This window comes from Nicotiana tabacum, chromosome 19 (genome assembly GCF_000715075.1).
Source record: "Nicotiana tabacum cultivar K326 chromosome 19, ASM71507v2, whole genome shotgun sequence".
NCBI lineage: Eukaryota > Viridiplantae > Streptophyta > Magnoliopsida > Solanales > Solanaceae > Nicotiana > Nicotiana tabacum.
Window position 1 is genome coordinate 36,269,493 of NC_134098.1, and position 22,522 is coordinate 36,292,014.

The 22,522-nt window shown below is 36.4% G+C and overlaps 1 protein-coding gene across 9 annotated transcripts; it reads left to right on the forward strand.

Annotated features, from left to right (window-relative positions):
• Positions 1-759: 759 nt before the first annotated feature.
• LOC107818607 (histone-lysine N-methyltransferase ATXR7) lies at positions 760-21,947 on the forward strand. Of its 9 annotated transcripts, none has more exons than XM_075239831.1 (23): positions 763-1,412; positions 2,206-2,737; positions 2,889-3,005; positions 4,497-4,805; positions 4,877-5,227; positions 5,311-5,442; positions 5,527-5,658; positions 5,743-6,039; positions 6,229-6,696; positions 6,873-7,269; positions 7,350-7,655; positions 7,856-8,161; positions 8,255-8,404; positions 8,525-8,946; positions 9,044-9,166; positions 9,350-9,430; positions 12,703-12,783; positions 12,896-12,949; positions 13,057-13,208; positions 13,670-13,738; positions 13,827-13,904; positions 18,026-18,923; positions 21,660-21,947. In XM_075239831.1, exons 1-17 carry the CDS (start codon positions 1,255-1,257, stop codon positions 12,709-12,711), a joined length of 4,290 nt encoding a protein of 1,429 aa, XP_075095932.1. In that variant the 5' UTR covers positions 763-1,254; the 3' UTR covers positions 12,712-12,783; positions 12,896-12,949; positions 13,057-13,208; positions 13,670-13,738; positions 13,827-13,904; positions 18,026-18,923; positions 21,660-21,947. The 9 variants fall into 9 exon arrangements, with proteins under 9 accessions (XP_016500134.1, XP_075095932.1, XP_075095934.1 ...); XM_075239830.1 differs by having other exon boundaries at positions 785-1,412; positions 2,206-2,761; XM_016644648.2 differs by lacking the exon at positions 12,703-12,783 and having other exon boundaries at positions 760-1,412.
• Positions 21,948-22,522: the final 575 nt, after the last annotated feature.

The following is a 22,522-nucleotide window of genomic DNA, read 5'->3' on the forward strand; positions in this document are numbered from 1 at the left end:
CTAAAATAAAAAAGTATGATATTCTTTTTTGGGACAGACTAGAAAAAAAAGTATGACACATAAATTAAGATAGAAAGACTAGAATTTTAAAATCAATAAAAAAATTATCTTGTATATACTCATTAAATGAACGAGGTAACATAACGACAATTCATTCGGAAAGTATGCAGTAAGGTAAAATAAATAAACTTCTTACCAAAAAAGTATTAGAAATTTATGTTGCAGCCTTCACACGCAATTACAGTTAAAGCAACAAAGATAACCCATAAATATGAGTTTATTATTTCATGTTAAAGCAATACTTATACTATGAGAGACACAAAATCATCATCATTCAATTTTTTTTTTTGTGGCAATTTACACTTTTTTTCTTTCATTTTAATTTATATCTCAACCATATTTATATTTTTACCAATATTTATAACATGCAGTTTTATGAATATTCATTTATAATATTTATAAAGTATAGTCTTGCGCATACCTAAGACTAAGTATTTCTTATATATATTCATTTTCATGGCTCATGGCTCATGGCTTATAAATTTCAGTTTGGGTTGTTTTTGAAGTTTTGTGAGTGAAAATTTTAAAAAATAATTTTTTGTAATTTTTTAAATTTTTAAAAATTTTCTAAATATATTTTCAAGTAAAAATTAAAAATTTTATGAACATAAAAAAAAATAAAATTGTTTTGGAAAAATCTTCAACCAAATTGTATGTCCAAACGGGCCCTTCTTTTATTGATACGAGGTAAAAACAGAAGGTGAGATTATTACTAATCCCTCAAACAACTGTGCTTTCTCTCGTTTACTCTTTGCAGTCTTGCCTCGACTTCTTCACCTTCTTGCCCGTCTTTCTCTCATTCTGAGCTTCCATATCATCCCTATACCTTCCTCTCTTATACACCCACCAATTTTACCAATTACCACAGGATAATTTTTTTTTCCCACCCTAAACTTTGTTTCCCTGAAAGAAGGGTCGCGTCTGTATCCAATCTAACTAATACCCACAACAAAATCATCTTCTCCGCACCTTAGGTTTTTCTCTGTAGGGTTGCCGCGGTTGCATCCTTTATCCTTCTTTTCACTGATAAATACTGCTTGATTTTTCTCTGTAGGGTCTTCTTATCTAACTCGCTTTTATTCTATTTATCGACATATGTATCAGAATTGTATATTTTGAAAGCACCGTTTAAAAATTAAATTAGGTTAAAAAAGAAGAATCTTTGGAACCGTTCAATCGAATTCCCCCAAAGTTATGGTGTCTTCGATCATATGCCACGTGGGACCCAGTGAAGCAGAGACGAATCATACCCCATTCTACTCTCGAAAGAGATTAAAGCCTTCGGATTCACAGGGTTCTATTGAGGATGAAAATCCCGCTGATGTACTGTCTACAATGGAGTTCACTATTGGGTATTGCCTGATTTTACCATGTCTAATTTTTATTTTCAATTGGTATATTTGCACTTTTAGTCCCTACTTATTGCCAAATTCTAATTTGGTCCTTGTGATATATGGTTAAACACATTTAATTTTCAATTAAAGGAAATGTGCTCTTTTGATCCTTCTACTTGTAAATTTTCACAAATATAACGAATTGGTAACTGTTAAACCATTCAACTACACGTCTATTGTATTAATTTTGTCTTGCTACTCCATATTTGAGGGTAATATAATTCTAAAAATAGTCTATATACCATATTTTCTATGTAAAGGGACCAAAATCATACTTTTTAATTAATTCAAGGTTACATATGCTGAGTGAATCTCAGGTTCAAATCGCAATGAAGGCAAAAAAGACACTAGGTGATTTCTTCCCATGTGCCTTAAGACTTAGTTGGCAGAGTTAGTGGGTACCTGTGCTGGGGAGGTAGCAAGTACGCACAAGTTGGCCCAGATTCCACCGACTTAACAAAAAAATGCGTAGTGAAATATCACAAGGACTAAAATCAGGGGAATCATAGTAGTTAAGTTGGTTGGCTATTGGCTATCTGAACTTTCACCTTATTGGTGAGGGTTCGATTACCCACCTTGTAATCCCCTTCCCCATTTCCCACTAGAAAAAAAACAAGGACTAAAATCAGAATTTACTAGTAGCAGATGGATCACAAGTGCAATTATCCCTTTTCAATTTTATGTGCACACTTCACACTATTTATGCTTTATTGTTTCTTCTGTTTTTCCGGGCTTGGTGTGATATTATCAGTTGCTTGAAAAATCTTGGTTCACCATTATGTGTGGAAATGAGTTGCCAGTCTAATGGGGAGATTGAGAATGTTTCATCGCCTCGTGATGTCGGTGGCAGTTCAGTGGGTGACAAGATCAGTATAGTGTACCCTCAACCTCCACTTGCAACCGGATGGATGTATGTCAATCAACAGGGTCAAATGTGTGGTCCTTACATTAAAGAACAATTATATGAGGGTCTATCTACTGGTTTCTTGCCTGAAGAACTTCTGGTTTATCCCATCTTAAACGGGACTATTTCAAATGCAGTGCCCTTAAAGTATTTCAATCAATTTCCTGACCATGTTGCAACTGGCTTTGCTTATTTAACTGTTTCGTCCGGACCGATGAATAAGTTCTCCGGAGTTGCCAAAGACTTAGGAGGAAATGGGGTGGAGTTGCCAACAACTTCCCCTTACTCTGACTCAGAGGCTAAACATGGAACTCATTCCTTGAACCAGCATATCTCGACCACTGGCTTTGTGGGAACAGTTGCTCCCTCTATGTCTATGGTACTTTCTCTTTTTTGTTCTGAGGTGATTCTCTTATAATTATTAATGTAATTATGGAATCTGGATGAAACAAATATACTTTTATTGTATTTTCTGCTATTCTGATTCCCTATTTATGACCTTCCTTTGCTTAATATTTTGTGTGAAATAGGACTACGAGGAATCGTGTTGGCTGTTTGAGGATCATGATGGGAGGAAACATGGGCCGCACTCTCTTGTAGAGCTTTATTCATGGTATCATTATGGTTACATTCTGGATTCAGTGACGGTGAGCCTTATATCTTCCTTAGCATTTTGTAAGTCTTTAACCTAGCACTATAGCACATGGTGCAGCTGTTTCTCCTACTATCCCACTCATTCTGCTGGAAGATGTTTTTTTTTGTTGGATGTACCATTGGATTTTCTAAGCTATATGCGAAACTGTATCTATGTAAATGGTGCACCAGTTTTGATGGGTGGTGCTACTGATCACTTAACTTTTTCAAAATTCAATATGACTGGGTTTTAGCGGAAGTACAAAAGCTGGGAGAACTCTTTCAACTAAATATTAGTATTGTTTTTATAAGTGATATGATTTTTATTAGAGAAGCAAACTTGGGAGGTGGGGAAGTAGCCCCTTTTTTGAACAGTCAAGTAAGGGACAGGTATGCATTATTTGTATAGACAACTCAGGAGAAGAGGCTCTTTTTGTGATAATCTTGAAAGTAGGAACGTTATAGGATTCATTTCTTTTTTCTTGTTCTTTTTGAAAAGGTAATAGGATTCATTTCTATTAAGGTGAATTCTTAGAATTTCTGTTGCGACAAAGTTCTATTACCATAGTTAGTGCCATATTTCAAAGGTGTCTTGATCTTAATTCTGTGTGGGCCTGTTAGATTTCGATTATTCTTGTTGTCACTTTCTTCCTCCTGACTTCTGTCAGTTGGTCTTAGTTAACCCATAGTCTCTTCTCTTTTTATCCGCACGTTATTCCCGCACATCTTCTAATATCTCTAACTTTGCCAGTATAGCTTTCCTATATTCTTTGCTCTTGTTGCCGGGTTAAAGCTCTTGTCACAACTTGAAAAGGTTTGTTTATTAACTGTTTCTCTATTCTACTTTATATCATTTGTCCCACGTTGCATTCTCCAAACCAAACCCAAAGATACTTCACAATTCTGTTAAGTAGTCTCCCCTTTTCTTATCTTCACATCAGTTGAACTTTATTTTTTCATTATGAATTATTCCCATGAGTTTCAACTGCTTCTCTTTGTTTTTCTAGCCTCATATAGCTCAATTACTAGTTTGGATTCTAGGCAGTTGAAAAGACTGTTCATGGTTCTCATCGCCAATTAGTTTAAAATCAAAGTTTGCATCCATAGATTGGTAATCACAAGAGAATCCTACTCTTAACTCGTCGCTTTAATTTTTTCTTAGGTTTCTGGACTAATTGTTTCAGTGTAAATTAGGGCCTCTACTTGAATTTTTTTGGGTACATTTGCTTCTCATTCAAACCTATTTATTTGCTTTACTCAGTAGGTTATTTTTTTTTTACACTGCTCTTTGAATTTTTGGTCCCATCGGAGTGTTGTGGCAATAATGCTATGGTAATGAAGCACTAATTAAGTTTTTTTTCTTGGTTTTGTGTTGATTTGAAGATTTTGACCTTTTTTTCCTCGTTGGCTGTATTATTGGAGATTTTCCAAATTTTTCATGCAAGGTGGCACCGAACCTAATTGGTATGTGCTCAATGTTTTCTTTTTCATGTTTACTTTTGCAGATACATCATGCTGATAGTAAGTTCAGACCCTTTACTCTGAAATCTTTAATAAGTAGTTGGACTACGGCTACCCCTGGAGCTCTTATGTCTAATTCCAATGGGCATGAGACTGCCTTTCTACCAGATTTTGTATCTGAGATTTCTCATGAAGTATGCTCACAGCTTCATATGGTGATCATGAAAGCAGCTCGTAGGACTCTGCTTGATGAGATTGTTAGTCATGCAATTTCAGAGTGCATCTCTAAAAAGAAAGATCGCAAGAAAGTCACTAATCAGTCTGTCAAAATGTCCTCCCCTAGTACCAGAATGGTAAATAACATTCAAGCATCAAATTGACATTTAGAATCTTGCGTGCTACTTATCATTTATGCTGTGAACAGTCTGCAGGTTTTAGTGGCAGTAAGGCCTTAGTTGCTCCTGAGAGCAGTACAAAAGCTCCTAATCTTCTTGACCAGAAATCTCCTACTGCTGAAATTTCTTTGCAGTCTTCAGGAAGTTCAAAATCTGTCGGAAGCTTTGAGAACTTTTGTGATTCTTATACAGTTGTTTGCAGAACGTTATTTGACTCTTCCATGCAAAGCATCTGGAATGCAGTCTTCTGTGACCATGTCTCAGAGTTTGCATCTGCGTGGAGGAAGAAAAAGCGATGGTCACCTCCTTGTCCTATGGTTGAATCAAAAATTCTAGCAAAGTCGTACACCAATTGCACCACAAAGCTCTCTACTAAAGTTGTAAGTTTTTTATGCTGTTGTTTTTCCTGTCATTCTGCAGTGCTTATATATCCTGTCTTATTGACAGACTTATGATTTTGTAGTTGCAAGTGGAGGAAGAATCTTTTGGCTGTGATCTTTATTTACCTCCAGGGTTTGAGGAGAAGATTGTGACAGTGGATTTGCCTTCAGTGTTTTCATCAAAAGATTGCACCACAAAGCTCTCCACTGAAGTCGTAAGTTTATTATGCTGTTGTTCTTTCCTGTCATTTTGCAGTGCTTGTGTCTCCTGTCTTACAGACAGATCTATGACTTTGTAGTTGCAAGTGGATCAAGAATCTTTCGGCTGTGATATTGATCTCCCTCCAGGGTTTGAGACAAAGAATGTGACAGTGAATTTGCCTTCAGTTTCGTCATCAAAAGATTGCACCGCAAAGCTCTCTACTGAAAGCGTAAGTTTTTTATGCTGTTGTTTTTTCCTGTCATTTTGCACTGCTTGTGTCTCCTTTCTTACAGACAGACCTATGACTTTGCAGTTGCAAGTGGAGCAAGAATCTTTCGACTTTGATCTTGATTCCCCCCCAGGGTTTGAGACAAAGAAAGTGACAGTGGAGTTGTCTTCAGTTTCTTCATCTTTTAATGATGAAAAGGGGTTGTCCAAATCCAGTCATGCTATGGACTCTGAAGCTAATGACCGTATGCAACTTATCCTTGAGAGTGTATTGGAAGAACTCCACCTGTCTGCTAAGATGTCATTGGAAGAATACTTTACCAGCCTTTTGCATGAAGAGGTGACGGGAAAAGTTTCCCTTGAAGATGGCATGATAATCAAGGTGAATGTCTGAACTTGCTGTAATTTTTGTATACTTTATGCTCTCTCCCCTAGAAGAGGATAGGTGGTGGAGAGATTTTGTTGAAGTAATGCCTTACCTGCTAATGTTTTCCCCTGTACAATTGGAGACGCCAATGTGTTACCAAATATAGTGAATTTCAGTTTCTCAAGGAACAGTTTTATTCTGCAGGTTGCTGAGGACTCGAATATCTGTCTTGGTGTTGCAAGTGAAAATGATTCTTCTGATGCCATTTCGGTTTCAAAAAACTTATCATGTATAGATATTCAGAACACTTCACCGCTCGAAAAATCATTGCACCAGAACTCTATTGATACATACATGATTCCTTCATCTTATTGTCTTTCAAGTGCATTTCAGAAGTCTGCTTGTTTAGACAATGCCACCATAGATGAAATGACTGACGAGCTGCAACCACCTCAATGTGAAGCTGTTCCTGTGCAAACTTCTAAAGTTCGGCTTGCTAGGTCTGATGATCATATTCTGAGGATAGTATGGTATGCTATCCTGTCAAATTGCCGGCAGAAGTTACACGAGAAAGCACTGGGAGAGTTGAAATTTTTTCTTCTTGACGACGTTAGAAAATTTTTGACGACTTGGTGTTCTGCGAAGAGACGTGGTAAACCAGAGGATTCTGAGGTGAGTGCAAATTTTGGGCTTCTTAGTGCTGTCAGTTCAAAGAGTTAATTTTTTACCCCAGTTCAGTGAGTTAATCTTTTTCCTCAATTCAGTTAATTTTTTACCCTCGATTTGGAGGCTAATTTCTCCTTAGTTTAAAGAGTTAAGGTTTGCTGAATGTACTTCTGCTTTGTCAGGTTACAAGAAGCAAAGCATATAACGAGAAACGTGATAACTCTCCAGTTGCATTGAGCAAAAGCGTGGATGATTTTCCTAAGGCACCTACAGTAGCAGGGAAATACACATACTACCGGAAGAAAAAGTTGGTCAAAAGAATGTCAGGTTCTTCACTGCAGCCTCTCCCTGATAGAGACGTTGGCTTTCAAAAGAGATCTTCTTCCAAGTCAAGGAAACAAGATCTCTTGGGGGAGGCAACAGAGAGCACTAAAGGTGTCAATGCAGCTTCAAGTGTTAAGGAAATTGGGCTGAAAGAATGTCGCGGAGAGTTGTTCACTAATGCTTCTTCAGTTACTCCTCCATCATCGCTTATTAATTGCAACACCATCTCAGAGAAGGTTGCCTCTGTTTCCCGAGGTATTTCAGTTTTCCTGAGTTTTCTCAAATGTCATTATATTTTTTTGTCATGTTTATCGTACTTGTACCAAATTTTGCAGCAGAGAGAAGTAATGCAAGCCGCAATAAACTGAAGGCTACTTTTGTCGTTGAGGACTCCAGTAATAATGGAAAGGTTGATGGAGACGTTGGCTTCAAAAAGAGATCTTCTAACAAGTCAAGGAAACAAGATCTCTTGGGGGAGGCAACAGAGAGATCTAAAGGTGACAATGCAGCTTCAAGTGTTAAGGAAATTCGGCTGAAAGAATGTCGCAGAGAGTTGTTCACTGATGCTTCTTTAGTTGTTCCTCCATCACTAGTTATTAATTGTAACACCATCTCAGAGAAGGTTGCATCTGTCTCCCGAGGTATTTCAGTTTCCTGAGTTACTCTATTCAAAAGTCATTATATTTCTTGGTCATGTTCGGTGTACTCAGTTATTAATTGTAACACTATCTTAGAGAAGGTTGCATCTGTCTCCCGAGGTATTTCAGTTTTCCCGAGTTACTTTATTCATAAGTCATTATATTTCTTGGTCATGTTTGGTGTACTGTACCAAATTTTGCAGCGGGGAGAAGTAATGCAACCCGCAAGAAACTGAAGTCTACTTTTGTTGCTGAGGATTCCGGTGATATTGGGAAAGTTGATGGAGACGTTGGCTTCAAAAAGAGATCTTCTAACAAGTCAAGGAAACAAAATCTCTTGGGGGAGGCAACTGAGAGCACTAAAGGTGACAATGCAACTTCAAGTGTGAAGAAAATTGGGCTGAAAGATTGTCACAGAGAGTTGTTCACTAATGCTTCTTTAGTTGTTCCTCCATCAGTGGTTATTAATTGTAACACTATCTCAGAGAAAGTTGCATCTTTCTCCAAAGGTATTTCCGTTTTCCTTGGTTACTTTTCTCAAATGTCACCAGAATGGACATTATATTTATTGATCATGTTTATCACACTACTAAATTTTGCAGTGGGGAGAAGTAATGCAAGCTGCAAAAAACTCAAGGTTACTTTTGACTCTGAGGGCTCCAGTGACAATGGAAAGGTAGCTGAGGTTGTGAACAGCGAATTGGGCACACTTGAAATGGAACCTTCTGCTTGTTTGAAAAAGACTCCTCAATGTTAGTGTTTAAGTATCATCTAAATTGTGCTCTATCTTTCCTTCGTTTATGTTATCACTGTTCGCATGATCTCCCATGTTTATTTCCTCTATAATAAGTCTTGTTTGGGCTATTGAGCAGTGGCCAAATTACCGAAGTTGAATAAGAGAAAACTCGAGAATAATATGTCAGCATCTCGTTCAAGAAAAATTCAGAGAGTATCAAGTGGTGCTGGCAGCCAAGCAGCAACGAAGGAGGTTGTTGTAGAGAAGAAACAGAAGGGTAAATCCCGGACAGCAAAGCATTGTCCACAATCAGATGGCTGTGCTCGATCTTCCATCAATGGTTGGGAATGGCATAAATGGTCGTTGAGGGCAACTCCTACTGAAAGGGTTCGTGTTAGGGGAATTACTATTGATCATATTCAATCTGTCAGTTCAGATGCTAATGGTTCTCAAGTGTTGAATGCTAAGGGAATTTCTGCAAGAACAAACAGGGTTAAGTTGCGCAACCTCCTTGCTGCTGCCGATGGTGCAGATCTCTTGAAAGCTACTCAGTTGAAGGTAACATGAGAATGCACTAAGTTATAATTTTTTTTGGATTTATTTGTTTTTTGTAATTTGTTATATACAAGTTACATATCATCTCTGTCTTTGTTAGGCGAGGAAGAAGCGCCTACGCTTCCAACGAAGTAAGATACATGACTGGGGTCTTCTTGCCCTTGAGCCGATTGAGGCTGAAGACTTTGTCATTGAATATGTTGGGGAGCTTATACGTCGGCGTGTAAGAGCATTATTTCCCTTCCTGAAGTACATTCCAGCATGCTGCTTTTGCCTAAGTCTTCTTCATCCATTTTGGTGTCTTAGCTTTGTTTAATTTGTGGCCAAATAGTTTTGTTTGATTGTCTGAAACACTAATCTCAAGTGCTCATTATTTGAACTGTTACTCAGTTTTTGAGCTTTTCAGGTATCCGACATACGAGAGCACTATTATGAGAAGATTGGAATTGGGAGCAGTTACCTTTTCAGACTGGACGATGATTATGTGGTGAGAAAGTATTTTGAGAATTCAATTTCTTGTACTATTTACTTGATGATACAGATTTCTCACATGGTTTTACTTAAGATAGAAAAAGAAACTTTATTAATACAGGAAGCTAGAAATTCTATTCTAGCTGTACTCTGTCTATATCTATCCAAAAAAAGCCATTACTCTTGGATCACACTGATGTAATGAAACTCACTCATCCCAAATCTATTTTGGTCCATATTGCTGTTAAAATGTTCTGGTAGTACTGTCTGATCGAAAAGACCATGTTATAGAAGCACGAAGGCAGACGCACGAAGGCATTATTTTCTTAGTGTTCCAAAATCTGGTAGTAATAAGCTCATTAAAAAGTCTTTCCCTGTATCCCGGACAATATCTCAGTGTATAGAGCAATGCAAAAAGGCATTATTTTCTTCTTCTGCTGCTCGAAAGCACTTTTTGTTTTTGGCTGAACTCCTCAAATCTTAAAAAAGTGCTTTGGCCCCAAAAAGTGCTTTTGGCTTCCTAGAAGCTTGGCCAAACAGACTATTACTAAGGAGCATTTATGACATGTCAAACTAGAAGTAGGATTGGTGTTTAAGAAACTATAATTAATAAAAAAAGATGATTCACACATCTCTCCTCAAGCCTTAAGTAGTTTGGGATTGAGGTATAGAGTAGTAGTTGTTGTACACATCTCCGTTCACCTTCCCTTATGTGTCAAATTTCATTTTTTCTGTAACAAATTACCTATCACTAGAATGAATCACTATTATCAGGATATTGACTTTTCACCCTCACAATCTTAACTAAAACATTTTGCAGACCATTATTTAGTTTACCTTCTTGTTTCATGTCAAACAAACTAGGTAGAAGCTTTAGATGAATCTAATGGTGACAAATGCAACTGTCTGTAATTAATATAGGTTGAAAGCTATCTGTCCAAAATAAAAATGGAAAAAAGAAGTTAACAGCTTTAATTTAAGATTTTATTTCCATATTTATTTAATCTGTACTTCCATATGTTGCACCTACGAATGGAAGCCAGAAACCTAACAGGAATGAGAAAGAAAAAGCAAATGGAAACACCCTAAGAGGTTGGCCTAGCGGTTAAAGAGGTGGAGTAACAACAATAGTGATCAATGCTCGAGCCCTAGCAAAGGCGACTCTAGGTGAATTTTTCCCATCTACCTAAATAATTGGTGGGTAGAATTACCTGATACCTGTGGTGGTGGGAGGTCGTAGGTACTCAACGGATTAGTCAAGATGAGTTGACTAAAGATGTGAAAACATGCACAACAATATACGAAGTTATTAAATTGGAAAATCACACAAATATACGCACAAAAAAGATTGAGATCTGGAGTTTATCTTTTTAACAAGGAAAAAGCCTGTAGAAATATTACAAACACCTAAAGATATGTATTAATCAAATTTAATACATAACACTAAGAGCTTCTCATTCCTGAAGCAAAACTAAGTTGAATGAGGGATTAACACTTGGCCTACTATGGGCAAAATCTTTTAGGGGTAAATTGGTTATCTCACCGATTGATTGGAATCTTTTGGGTATTTAATGGTTTTGTGACTTAAAGAATTGAATACGGAAGATTTATGTAGTGTGTGAAACATATACTTAGCAAGATCACTAGTAAAGAAATCAAGAAGTAATTATTTCCGGATCTTATGTTCTTTAAATGCGCAGCTTATCAGTCAAGACACCTGGTTGCAAACGGAAGATATTAGTTCACTACCCCAAAAGCCGAAAGTTAGACCCCAATACTGAAGTATGGTCTAAAGAAGTCTAACACCTAGCTACAACAACAACAACTACCCAGTAGAATCCCACCAGTGGGGTCTGGGGAGGGTAGAGTGTACGCAGACCTTACCCCTACCCCGGAGGGGTAGAGAGGCTGTTTCCGGGAGACCCTCGGCTCAGAGTCTAACACCTAGATAATTGCTTATTAAGGTTACGTAGTGGAATTGGACTTGTTCCCATTCTACAAACCAGATTGATCTACATATTAGGTTTGTTATTGAAATGAGATACACTTGTATAGAGCTGAATGGATACATATAGTTGAATAATTGATTGATAAATTGAATTGTCAAGTTTTAAATGGTGTAATAACTGCTTAATGGAACCACATGACTGTTCAGTTGAGCTGGATCTGAAAATCAATTGCTACTAGATTCCCAAACATGGGGATTAATATTTGGGAAAAGGGCCAAGTATACCCCTCTACTTTCATATATTGTCTATATTTGACCTCCGTTATACTATCGGGCCAAATTTACCCCTGCCGTTATACTATCGGACCAAATTTACCCCTACAATCAGCAAACTTTTAAAAATACTCCTTGATCTGTTAAGTAATCCAAAATCTCCCAAATTCCTTTTATTTAAATCACTTGTTGTTCTTCTTGGTCCACTAATTTTGAAATAATTGGCATTTACCTGCTTTCTAAATTAGAGAAAAACAAATAAGAGAAAAAAATATTAAATAATACAACCGAATAAACAAAGTATAGTAAATTGAAAAATCTAAATTAGGTAGCTTTTCTAAATTTTAAAAGTATTTACAACATCCCAATTTTAATGATTTCGTTGCACCAAATGTATGGAGACTTTGCAAGTATTAGTGATTGAAGTTGAAGTTCCTCGGAGACTTTACATTGTCTAATTCAACTTTGCTTTAATTAAATGCCTACACATTATGCACTCTTAAGTTAGTCGATCGAACTCTATACTAACCAGGCAATGACAAAATAAATTTGAATATACATGTACATACATGATGATCAACTGCATATAATACACTATAGACCCACTAAATTCTACGGTGTGTATATGATTGAAAAATAAAAAAAATTCTAAACCAATTTTATTTATTACAAGAAGAGAAATGGGTGCATTGGTAATTAAAAAAGAATTATGAATAATTTGTATAGTCTAGTAACTTTAACATTCACATCAATAGTAATTTTTGAAAATAATGGAGCAAGAAGAACAACAAGTGATTTAAATAAAAATAATTTGGGAGATTTTGGATTACTTAACATATCAAGGGGTATTTTTAAAAGTTTGCTGATTTTATGGATATATTTGGCCCGATAGTATAACAGTAGGGGTAAATTTGGCCTGATAGTATAACGGAGGTTAAATGTAGACAATATATGAAAGTAAAGGGGTATATTTGGCCCTTTTCCCTTAATATTTGGATTGCTAATTCTTGTAATTGAAATTGCTGTTGTTTGTTTCTGAATGGTGGATGCAATTCGCACTTTACCAGGGGCTATAGTGACCGTGATAACCCTGGGTATAATGCTAAGTCTAAAGGAATACTCCTCCAAATCATGCAAATTTTCTGGGAGTTAAGTCTAATTAATTCGATGTTGAAACAATAGTCATATTATGTTGTATATTATGAGAATTTGATGGAGATTGAACCAACATTTCTTAATAACTGACTGATTCTTGTTCAGGTTGATGCAACAAAACGTGGTGGTATAGCCAGATTCATAAACCATTCTTGTGAGGTAACGTTCTTACCGTTAGAATTACATGACTCTGTGATATGAAGTAAGTACTGCAGGTTTTTCCATTCAACATAACGCCATCCGTTTGATTTTAATGAATGTTGCAGCCGAATTGCTATACAAAAGTTATAAGTGTTGAGGGTCAGAAAAAGATCTTCATATATGCTAAGCGGCATATTGCAGCTGGTGAAGAGATTACTTACAATTACAAATTTCCTTTGGAGGAAAAGAAGATCCCCTGCAACTGTGGTTCCAAGAGGTAATATTTTGGTCGAAGATTGAATTCTTAGCTAAGGTTTTCTTTTTTGATAAAGAAATTCTTACCTAAGTTTTTATTGTCTCTGCGATATAAAACACGAGGTATATGACGGGAAGAAATTTATTGCTAGTTTTATCCTGTGTTTGATAGTTCTGTTGGTGAAACACAATCTCCTTAACAAGATGACAGTTGACGAGTATGTTTTTTTTTCCTTTTCTGGATGACATTTGGACAAGACTTGCATATTAATTCTCTGGATCGTATAAATTTGTTGCGTTTTAGCTATCAACTTGTGTTTTTGTTCAAGTGCATAACTGTTATACTCTCTGATTCTTTTCCAAGCCGTTTATTTCTCCAGCGATGTCTTAAAACTGTTATTTCTGTTAGCTTTCTTCACTCAGTCTTGTTAAGGATCAGGAAAGGCCTTAGCTTATTTTGTTAATATATACATGACTTATTAGGTGTCGTGGCTCAATGAATTGAAATGGAAAGGAGATGCCAGATCTGATGTGTTCTGCTGCTGTATTTAGGTATCTTAAATTTACTTCTGAAGTTTCTTGAGTTTAATCTTTTCGCTGTCTGTTTTCGTATATACTCACTTCTTTTTCTTCTTCTTAGGGTCCTTTCTTGACTGATGGTTTCCAAGAACACTCGCTCTGCAGTTTTGCAGACAGATATTGTCATCATGTACATATAGTAAGCAATGATGTTGTCAATAGCAGCTCTTTTTTTACTGTTTCTAGAAACCAATTTATACCTTGTAGTGGAATTATTGTTTTCTGAATATAGCCATCTTTCCCTACTTGTGTTTCATCTGCATTTTATTTTGTCACTATTTTTGTTGTATCTCAATCCTGCTCCAGCATATGTTGTGCCTCTGAATTGCTGTAGATCATCCACTAGTAGATTCCTTTTCTCCCGTCTGTAATTTAGACAATCTACTGCGTCTCTTCCAATGCTTCAGTACCTGGATTAAGATGAGATATATGTATTGCCTCTAGGTGAGGAACATATGGAAGTTCTTTTTGGTTAGGTCTTTGTACACATCAGGGATCATAAAGTCAGGTGTGTCTAAAGGTCCAGGACCTCGACCATCAGAATCCTGGTGGTGGAATGATGAGGTACAAAGAGTAAATAAAGCTAAAAGAGAGTGTTATAACTATAGGAAGTTGCCAAAAGCAGAAGAGGAGAGAGAAGCCTTTGCAGAATACAAGAGAGGTAAATAGGAAGCTAATTAAGCTATTAGTGAAGCCCGAGAGGAAGCTCTAGATGGCTTGTACCAAAAGGGGACACGAGAAGGGGAGAAAGAAATGTTTCAACTAGCACGACTGGGAGGAAGAAAGATAAGGATTTAAACTAGGTGAAATGTATTAAAGACGATTCTCAACAAGTGTTGAAAGGAGATAATGAGGTCAAGGAGAGATGGAGAGGCTATATTGATCAATATCTCAACTCTAACTAAGGCTCGAACCGAGGGTCTCTTGGACACAGCCTCTCTACCTGCACAAGGTAGGGGTAAGGTCTGCGTCCACACTAGTCTCCCCAGACTCCACGTGTGGGAATATAGTGGGTATGTTGTTGTTGTTGCTCAACTCTAACTAAGATAATAACATTTTAGACCTCCACACATCTGTGTACACAGGAACTTAAGCTACACTCGGAGAATTAGCGACAGAGGTAAAGGATGCTATGAAAATATGAAGATTAGAAGAACTTGTGGTCCATATAATATCCCTATAGAGGTTTGGAAGTGTCTTGGAGAGGTTGGAGTAGAATGGCTTACCAAGCTGTTCACCGCTATACTAAGAAGTGGTGTAGGATACCCCCAGAGTTGAGTAAGAGTACCCTAATCCCAATTTATAAGAACAACGGAGATATTCAAAGTTGTTTGAACTATCGTGGCATTAAACTGACGATTCATACATTGAAACTTTGGAAAAGAGTAATAGAGCGTAGACTTACAAACACGACAAGAGGGACAGAGAATCAATTTGGATTTATGCTAGGTAGATCTACAATGGAGGCTATATTCTAGTTAAGAAGATTGATGGAGTTTATCGCGAAAGGAAGAAAGATTTACGTATGGTGTTCATTGACTTAGAGAAAGTATATGATATAGTACCACTAAAGGTCCTTTAGTGGGTGATAAAGAAGAAAAATTCATATTAAACATATAAATGCCATAAAGGACATGTATGAAAGAGTCGTCGCTAGCGTGAGAATAGTAGTAGGAGATACAAAGGAGTTTCCCATAACGGTGGATCTACACCAAGGATCAATGTTGAGACTCTGCTTGTTTACCCTATTTATGGATGAGCTAACCAACACAATACAATATAACACCCCATGGTGCGCGTGATTTGCTTATGATATTGTGTTAATTGACGAAACCAATGAGGGCGTCAACCAAAAGCTTGAACTATGGAGAAACACTTTAGAGAGTAAACATTTTAGGATAAGTAGAAGTTGACTGAATACATGCACTGCAAATTTAGTAAGCATAAAGTTGAGGTGAGACTAGAAGGTATTACAGTGCCAAAATATATGCAATTTATATATCTAGGATCGTCGTTTCAAGAGAATAGATAGATGAAGATGTTACTCATAGAATTTAGATCAGATGGTTGAAATGGAGAATTGTTGAGTGTTATGTGATGGAAAGATGCCTACTAAAGTGAAATGTAACATAACAACTATAAAAGTGACAATGTTATGTGGTAGTAAATGATGGGCTGCAGAAGCCCAACATAACCACAAGATGACTATTGCAGAGATATGAATATGAAAATGGATGTGCAGTCATACAAGATTAGATAAGATTAAAAATGACTATATATGTCATAAAGTGCAAATAGTACGCATTGAGGGTAAAATGGGAGGTCCCGTGAGATGGATTTGGCCATGTCCTGCGTCGACCTACACATGCACCAATCTGTTGGTGTGAGATTATGATGAGTGAAGGTGTCAAAAGGGGACAAAGTAGATCTAAAATCACATGGATGAAAGTTATCTCGAAAGACCTACAAATTCTTGGAATTAATGCAGACTTAGCTAAAAAAAAGACAAAATGGAAGAAAGAGATTTATATAGGTGATATCTATTAGTTAGGAATATGTTTTAGTTTTGTCAGAGAACATCTTGTATTCTTATTATTATTACGATTATTTATATAGAATTATTTTGGTACGATTATGACATGAGTTGAGCTGAAATGGAGAAGTGAAGATTCATGTTGCCGATCTAAACTTGGTTGGGATTGAGACATAGTTATTATTATTGTTGTTGAACGATCGGTGTAAATGTTAAAGTACTTCCATCTTTCATTCTAAAAGGAAAAGAAATAGTGTCAATTGCTCTTTATATGTATTGCTTGTTTTCTTGGTACCTATTTTGTCAGTCAGCTAGTGAAACCTCTTCATTAATGGGTTCAAGAGACAAGAGTGGGTTGCTCTAGTGGTGAGCACCCTCCACTTCCAACCAATATGTTGTGAGTTTGAGTCACCCCAAGAGCAAGGTGGGGAGCTCTTGGAAGGAGGGAAAAAAAAATGGGTTCAAGACATTTAGCTTAGTTGTTGATGTTATCACTTAAGCGACAGAGCTTACCCAGGAATGATATGAGTTTCTCTCATGCTACTTGGAGAGGTTATTATAGCCGATGAAGGGCCATCTCATTGAGAGGGAAGTCACAGAGGCTATCAAAGTGGTGTAAAGTGGTGTTGGCACCGATGCTACAGAGCTTCACATAACGCACACATGTGTATTGTACAGTGGCTAGGAATTCCGTCAAGGATATTCAAATTTTAAACAAGTTCGATGAATGGTGTACCAAAATTTTTAGATTAAACTACGCAATATTTAGTTAAATAATATTTTTTTTAAAAAATAGAACTATAATTTTATAAATCAAAATTAAAATAACAAAAAGACAACGTTAGAAATTTTACTTATAAAAGTAAGTATAAAACCAAAGAAAACAGAGAGTCGAAAGGATTTGTAGTTTGTAGAGAGCTTTTGTTGAAATTTGTTTTATAAAGCTTGACTTTTAAATTATAAATTTTTTTTAAGAAATAACTTTTAGTTAAAAATTAAAATTAGTTATCTATTTCTACACAAATTTTAAGTTTTAAGAGTTATTTTATTAGGATTTTTTTTAGATTGAAAAAGAATAAAATAGACCATACATGGTGGACTCCGTTTAGTTTTAGCAGAACTTTGAACCCGTGAAAAACACGTCATTTTGAACACCCTGAATCGCTGAACTGCCTCACTCAACTGTGTTAAGGGTGTTCAAAATATAATAAATAATCATATAAAGTAGTATTTAACTTATATACGCAGTATAATATTTCGGCGAAGGGTATGCGCTTAGCTACCCTTTGCGTAGTGTGGCTACGCCACTGATATTGTATATGCATTAATACATGGATATCTATGTTTGTGTGTGTATGTATTGTCAGTTTTCAGTGTTTTGATTCTAGACCTCTCTTCTTCTTCATCATAATCTCTCTTTGCTTGTGTGTGCGGTGTCTCTCTATCCTCCTGTTTTGTTGAGACAATTGATTTGGTTGTGTTCACCTTTTACTTTTGGCAATATGAAGAGTTATTCACTTGAGCTTCTTCGTGGTTGCATTTGAAGGTTGAATGTAGAAGGATCTGTACGAATTCCAAAAATGTAATACAATGCACGTATAAGACATAACCATTGAAGAATGGATGCTAATTTGGAGATGGATGTGGAGATTGCAAATCTTAATATAAGCTTTTTACGCCCATATGCTTTATTGTAACTTTGTTTTGCCAATTTGATGTCATTTCAGGGTTTGCCCTTGCAACTCTTAGTCGGGCGATACAAGATGCATACTCGTACTTCGGGGTATACACATTCTTGTAAAAGGACGATGAGTGTGTGCCCCTTGCATATATTCTTGTAGATATCACAGTTGCAGATGAGTTCCTCCTCTTAAGAATTCAAAATCGGTTGTGCTTTATTATGCAATTTCAAGGCAATATTTTGGAATTATATATCTTGTACAGACATACATTATAAGTATACTTCACATTTTAAGTATGATAATATATCATATTCAGCTTCACAGAATTCAGAGCACTTTTTGGTTTTTTTGGTTGTTATGTTTGAGATATCTTGTCAATTAAAGTTGTGTGAGAATTCAGTAATGCTTTTAACGGTTATTGATGGCTCTACTTATTTTCTTCAAGCTTACATCAAAGAGTCAATATGCTGTGTTTTTTGTGAATTTAAGTCTCCATAATCTTTGCAGAGATACAAATGCTATAATGTGGTAACATAATAAGAGAGTATGCTCAAAATTCTAGTATGCCTTAATGTTTTTGAGCTTGAAACTTAGCAATCATGCGCAAATTCAAGTTGCTAAATCTAAATAGCATCCCTAACTTTTTCTTAGAGTTAAAACCATTTTCTAGTCTTGGGCTAACAATTCCTTAGACTGCAACGGCAAAGGTCCAAGTGTGGTTATTGTCAAGTTACTTGCAATTTAACAAAGACAACATTTTTTAAAGGTTCAGTGAAGTGGACGCAGATGTTGTAAAGGATATTGTTTTATTGTTGTTCTTGCCTTAGACATGAGTCATGACGTGATACCAATCCTAATTATTAATGACGCAGGAACAATCAGGTATTGCATGCCCATTCAATATTTTGCTTAGATGATGATGATGTGGGTTGACATCTATCTGGTACGTGTCTTCTATCCTCTATTTGGTTTTCTGCCTTCCACCCAAGCTGCAATCTAATTCGCATAAATGAATGCATCAAAGCGATGGAGGTTTCTTGCAATTTGCGAAAACACAAGTAATTGCAACAATGATTAAGCAGTTCTCAAGAAACTTCCATCCCCGGTTCTTGATCTAGGCACATGCCACGGGTTCAAACCTTGCTACAGACAAGCATGATAAATAAGTGAAGGGTAAAATAACGTATTCCTTGTCTATTGAGTTTCAAACAGCGTGTCACTAGCCTTCAGTGATTTCTCGTCTATCCAAAAAAAAAAAACCTAAAGAACCTCCAAGGGACAGCTTCTGTATGGGTTCAAGTGCATTGTCAGTTTGGCCGTGGGTCAATAATCAAATGGGGCAGCTCTTCGTTCATGGTAATATAATATATCACAATTTAGGGTGGAGCTCGTGATCTGAAGAAGGGGAGGGTTTTGGGGGGTGGGGTGTTCTAATAATAGGTGAGTGGTGCTTAGCGCAGACGTGGTCGAGAATTGGAAGCCCTTTTGGTTTCGCACCTATACTTTACATGTACTCTTCATTTTGATATCGCCCAAGTTACTCGCATTGGACCTGTATAATTTCGAGAGTCCAAGTCAGGGATTGGGTTGAGAGGGTCATAGTTCTAACTCCTATATACGTAGCTAATGGCCGTAAGACTTCTATCCATCCATGTTGAAGTTTTTGAGAAAGCAATTCTTTCAAAATACGATTAAAACCAACATGATCGAATACACCTTTTTCGGGTTCATGCTAAAATCCAGTACATTTATTAGACTCCAAGTTCAAGCTGGCACGCTTTTGATTTGTTGAAATTCAGGTTGATGTGTAATCAAGAACGGGTGGGAGACCAATCAATCGCCAATTTAACTGATTCAATCACCGAAAAATACTTTAAACGTATCTTTTTGCCATTCAAATGATTATTGTACTCATATACACACGCCCAGTATGCATGAATTTTTGGGTACATTAATCAGCTTTCTAATTAGTCTAGAGCCTTACTGTAGCCAACCGATCGTTTGATGTTAGTCTGCTTTAGCTCAAATTTGATGGCTATTTTGGTTTTGACTCTGTGGCATCTTTGCAAATATATCATATAATGTCACAAGTGAAAGACTCAAAACTTGAAAGAAAATATCAGGAACTCAGACATTCAAAAAATAAATGCTGTAGGCATTTTGTAGCAAAGGTTCCAAAACGAAACAAGCAAGAATCTATTGCTTCAGGAAGGGAACAGTATAGATGGTTGCTTGTTGAGGTAGGAAGATTGTTGATAAAATAGAAAGAAAAGGGAAAGAGGTGGCATCGTGTAGGAGAAGTCCTTTTTATGGACAATATCATCTTTGGATCGAACTAGATTCCCCATACAAAAGAAAAAGATCCCCATAATATAAGGAATGGTTTATTTTTGGCTAACTAGGTTGAGGTAGGCCCCACTGAATCTGTACTGGAGTAGATTCCGAAATCCTAGGAAAGCATCAAAATCATCATTACTAGTTTCATACAATATGAGTAGTGGATAGTGTCGTATTATTACCATCTTGTATTGGAGTGTTGTTGATGAGTAAGAATCTACTCGCATTTGTTATTTATATCAATAATACTAGTTTTAAGTATATTTTCCATCCCAATTTATGCGGCACTATATCCTTTTTACTTTCTTCAAAAGTATTTTTTTCCCATGCCTAATCTAAATACTCTCATACAAATTGAGAGGAGTGGGAGGGAGTACTAAATAAGGTGTGTTGATGTGCTACTTTATTTGGTAACTCCCATCTTTGTTCAAAGTGGGAGAAGAGGCTGGTCAATAGCAGGGTGTCATAAATCCTTAGCAAATGCGATTATTATAAGAATCAGAATAGATGTAAAAGCTAGAGGATGGACCCAATTGCTACGTATTTAAAAGCCATTTGAGCCATGTCATTTAAGCTACTTCCCCGTTTCAATTTAGATGATGTAGTTTGACTTGATACAAAGATTAAGAAAAAAAAAAAAGGTTTTTGAAGCATGTGGTCCTAAAAGCCTAAGGGAAAATGCTTTGTGGGGACATGACATCTGTGTGGCTATACAAATTTCTCATTAAGGGTAAAGTGAGTAAAATAAAAAGTTTAAAGTTAAATTATTTTCAAATAAGGAAATATGTCATTCTTTTTGGAACAGATTAATAAGGAAAGTGTGTCATTTTAATTGAAGCGGAGGGAGTATCATTTTGTTGTTTAAAGTGACAAAGTGATGCGAAGCGAGGGGTTACTGCTCCGTGAGTGAATATGCGATTCAAAAATGTATGTGCTTGAATTTTCAGGTTCAAATTTTAGCGGAGGCAAAAATATTAGGTAATTTTTTGCTATCTATCCAAGCCTTGATTGGTAGAAACCAGTGAGAGATAATAGGTATCTTGTGGAATTAGTCCGGTGTATGCAAAGTGGCCTAACGTCATAATTATTTTAAAAAAAAGGGTGTGCTTGAAACCTTGACTAGCGCGCAACTTGCTTAAACGAGAAGTAGATTCTTTGAATCTCAACTTTGAAAAGTAGGATTGATATCGGCATCATTTTTTATTTGAACTGAATTAGTTATTTAAATTGAAGTTTCATCGTTATAGCTCTAAACTCATATTTATGTGGTATTTTTTGATTTTTGTGAATTGTGTGCTTCATTTCAAAGAAGTTTTGCTCTCTAAATCAAACAATCTTGTAGGTCTTTTGCGCTTTTCACTTTAAAAAGCACGAGGAGTGAACATGAAAAGTCGAACCATTTCTTGGAGCTAAGGGTGTATAGACAGGTCTATTTTGAGGCTCCACGGGTGGGTAGATAGGATCTATTTTGTGACAGGCAATTTGGTCGATGTTTGGATTGTATGTAAGCTGGAACAAAACCAATTGTTGGTTTACTTCTTTTTTAACATTCATATTTTGGTCAACCCGTAACACGGGAGTTGAATTAAATAATAATGATGATGATTGTGAGCACAGATCTTGAGAACCACTTCTGGATGAACTTTAGGTTATAGTTTGTCTTTGTCCACTTCTGATTAAAAATTTATGGACCGTACTTGTGGATGAAAGCATTAGAGAGAATCTAAAAAGTAGAGATTGATACAAATATCTGAACTCTCAAATAAGCTAGGTTTTTGTGTTGTTGGAGATTTCCACCTTTGAGTTGTGCAGACTGGAGAAAGTGTAGTTTGGTTGATGATGAGCGTCTGATCCTACTGCAACGGACGCATAGGTGTTCAACAAATTTCACTATTATATATGTAGATGATACTCAAATTTCTCCCTTAATCTTATTTGGAAAAAAGGAGAATTTTTAGGTAAATAATTTTGTTTCGCCCACCTCGACTAGACTCTCTTGTCTTCCCCTCTATCCACACCAAGCTACTTGCTTGCCCATTCGTTCCCAATCCTTTTTTTTTTCTTCCCAAAATGCGTTGGACGTCTCGGCTAAGTCGCTGCCTCGCCTTGGCTACTCCAGTGCTCGTCTGTACGTAGTATAGAGCATTTTACTCTGCTGTTGAACAGCGGAAAGCATGGAGTAAAAACGAAGAATTTTTTTTTTTC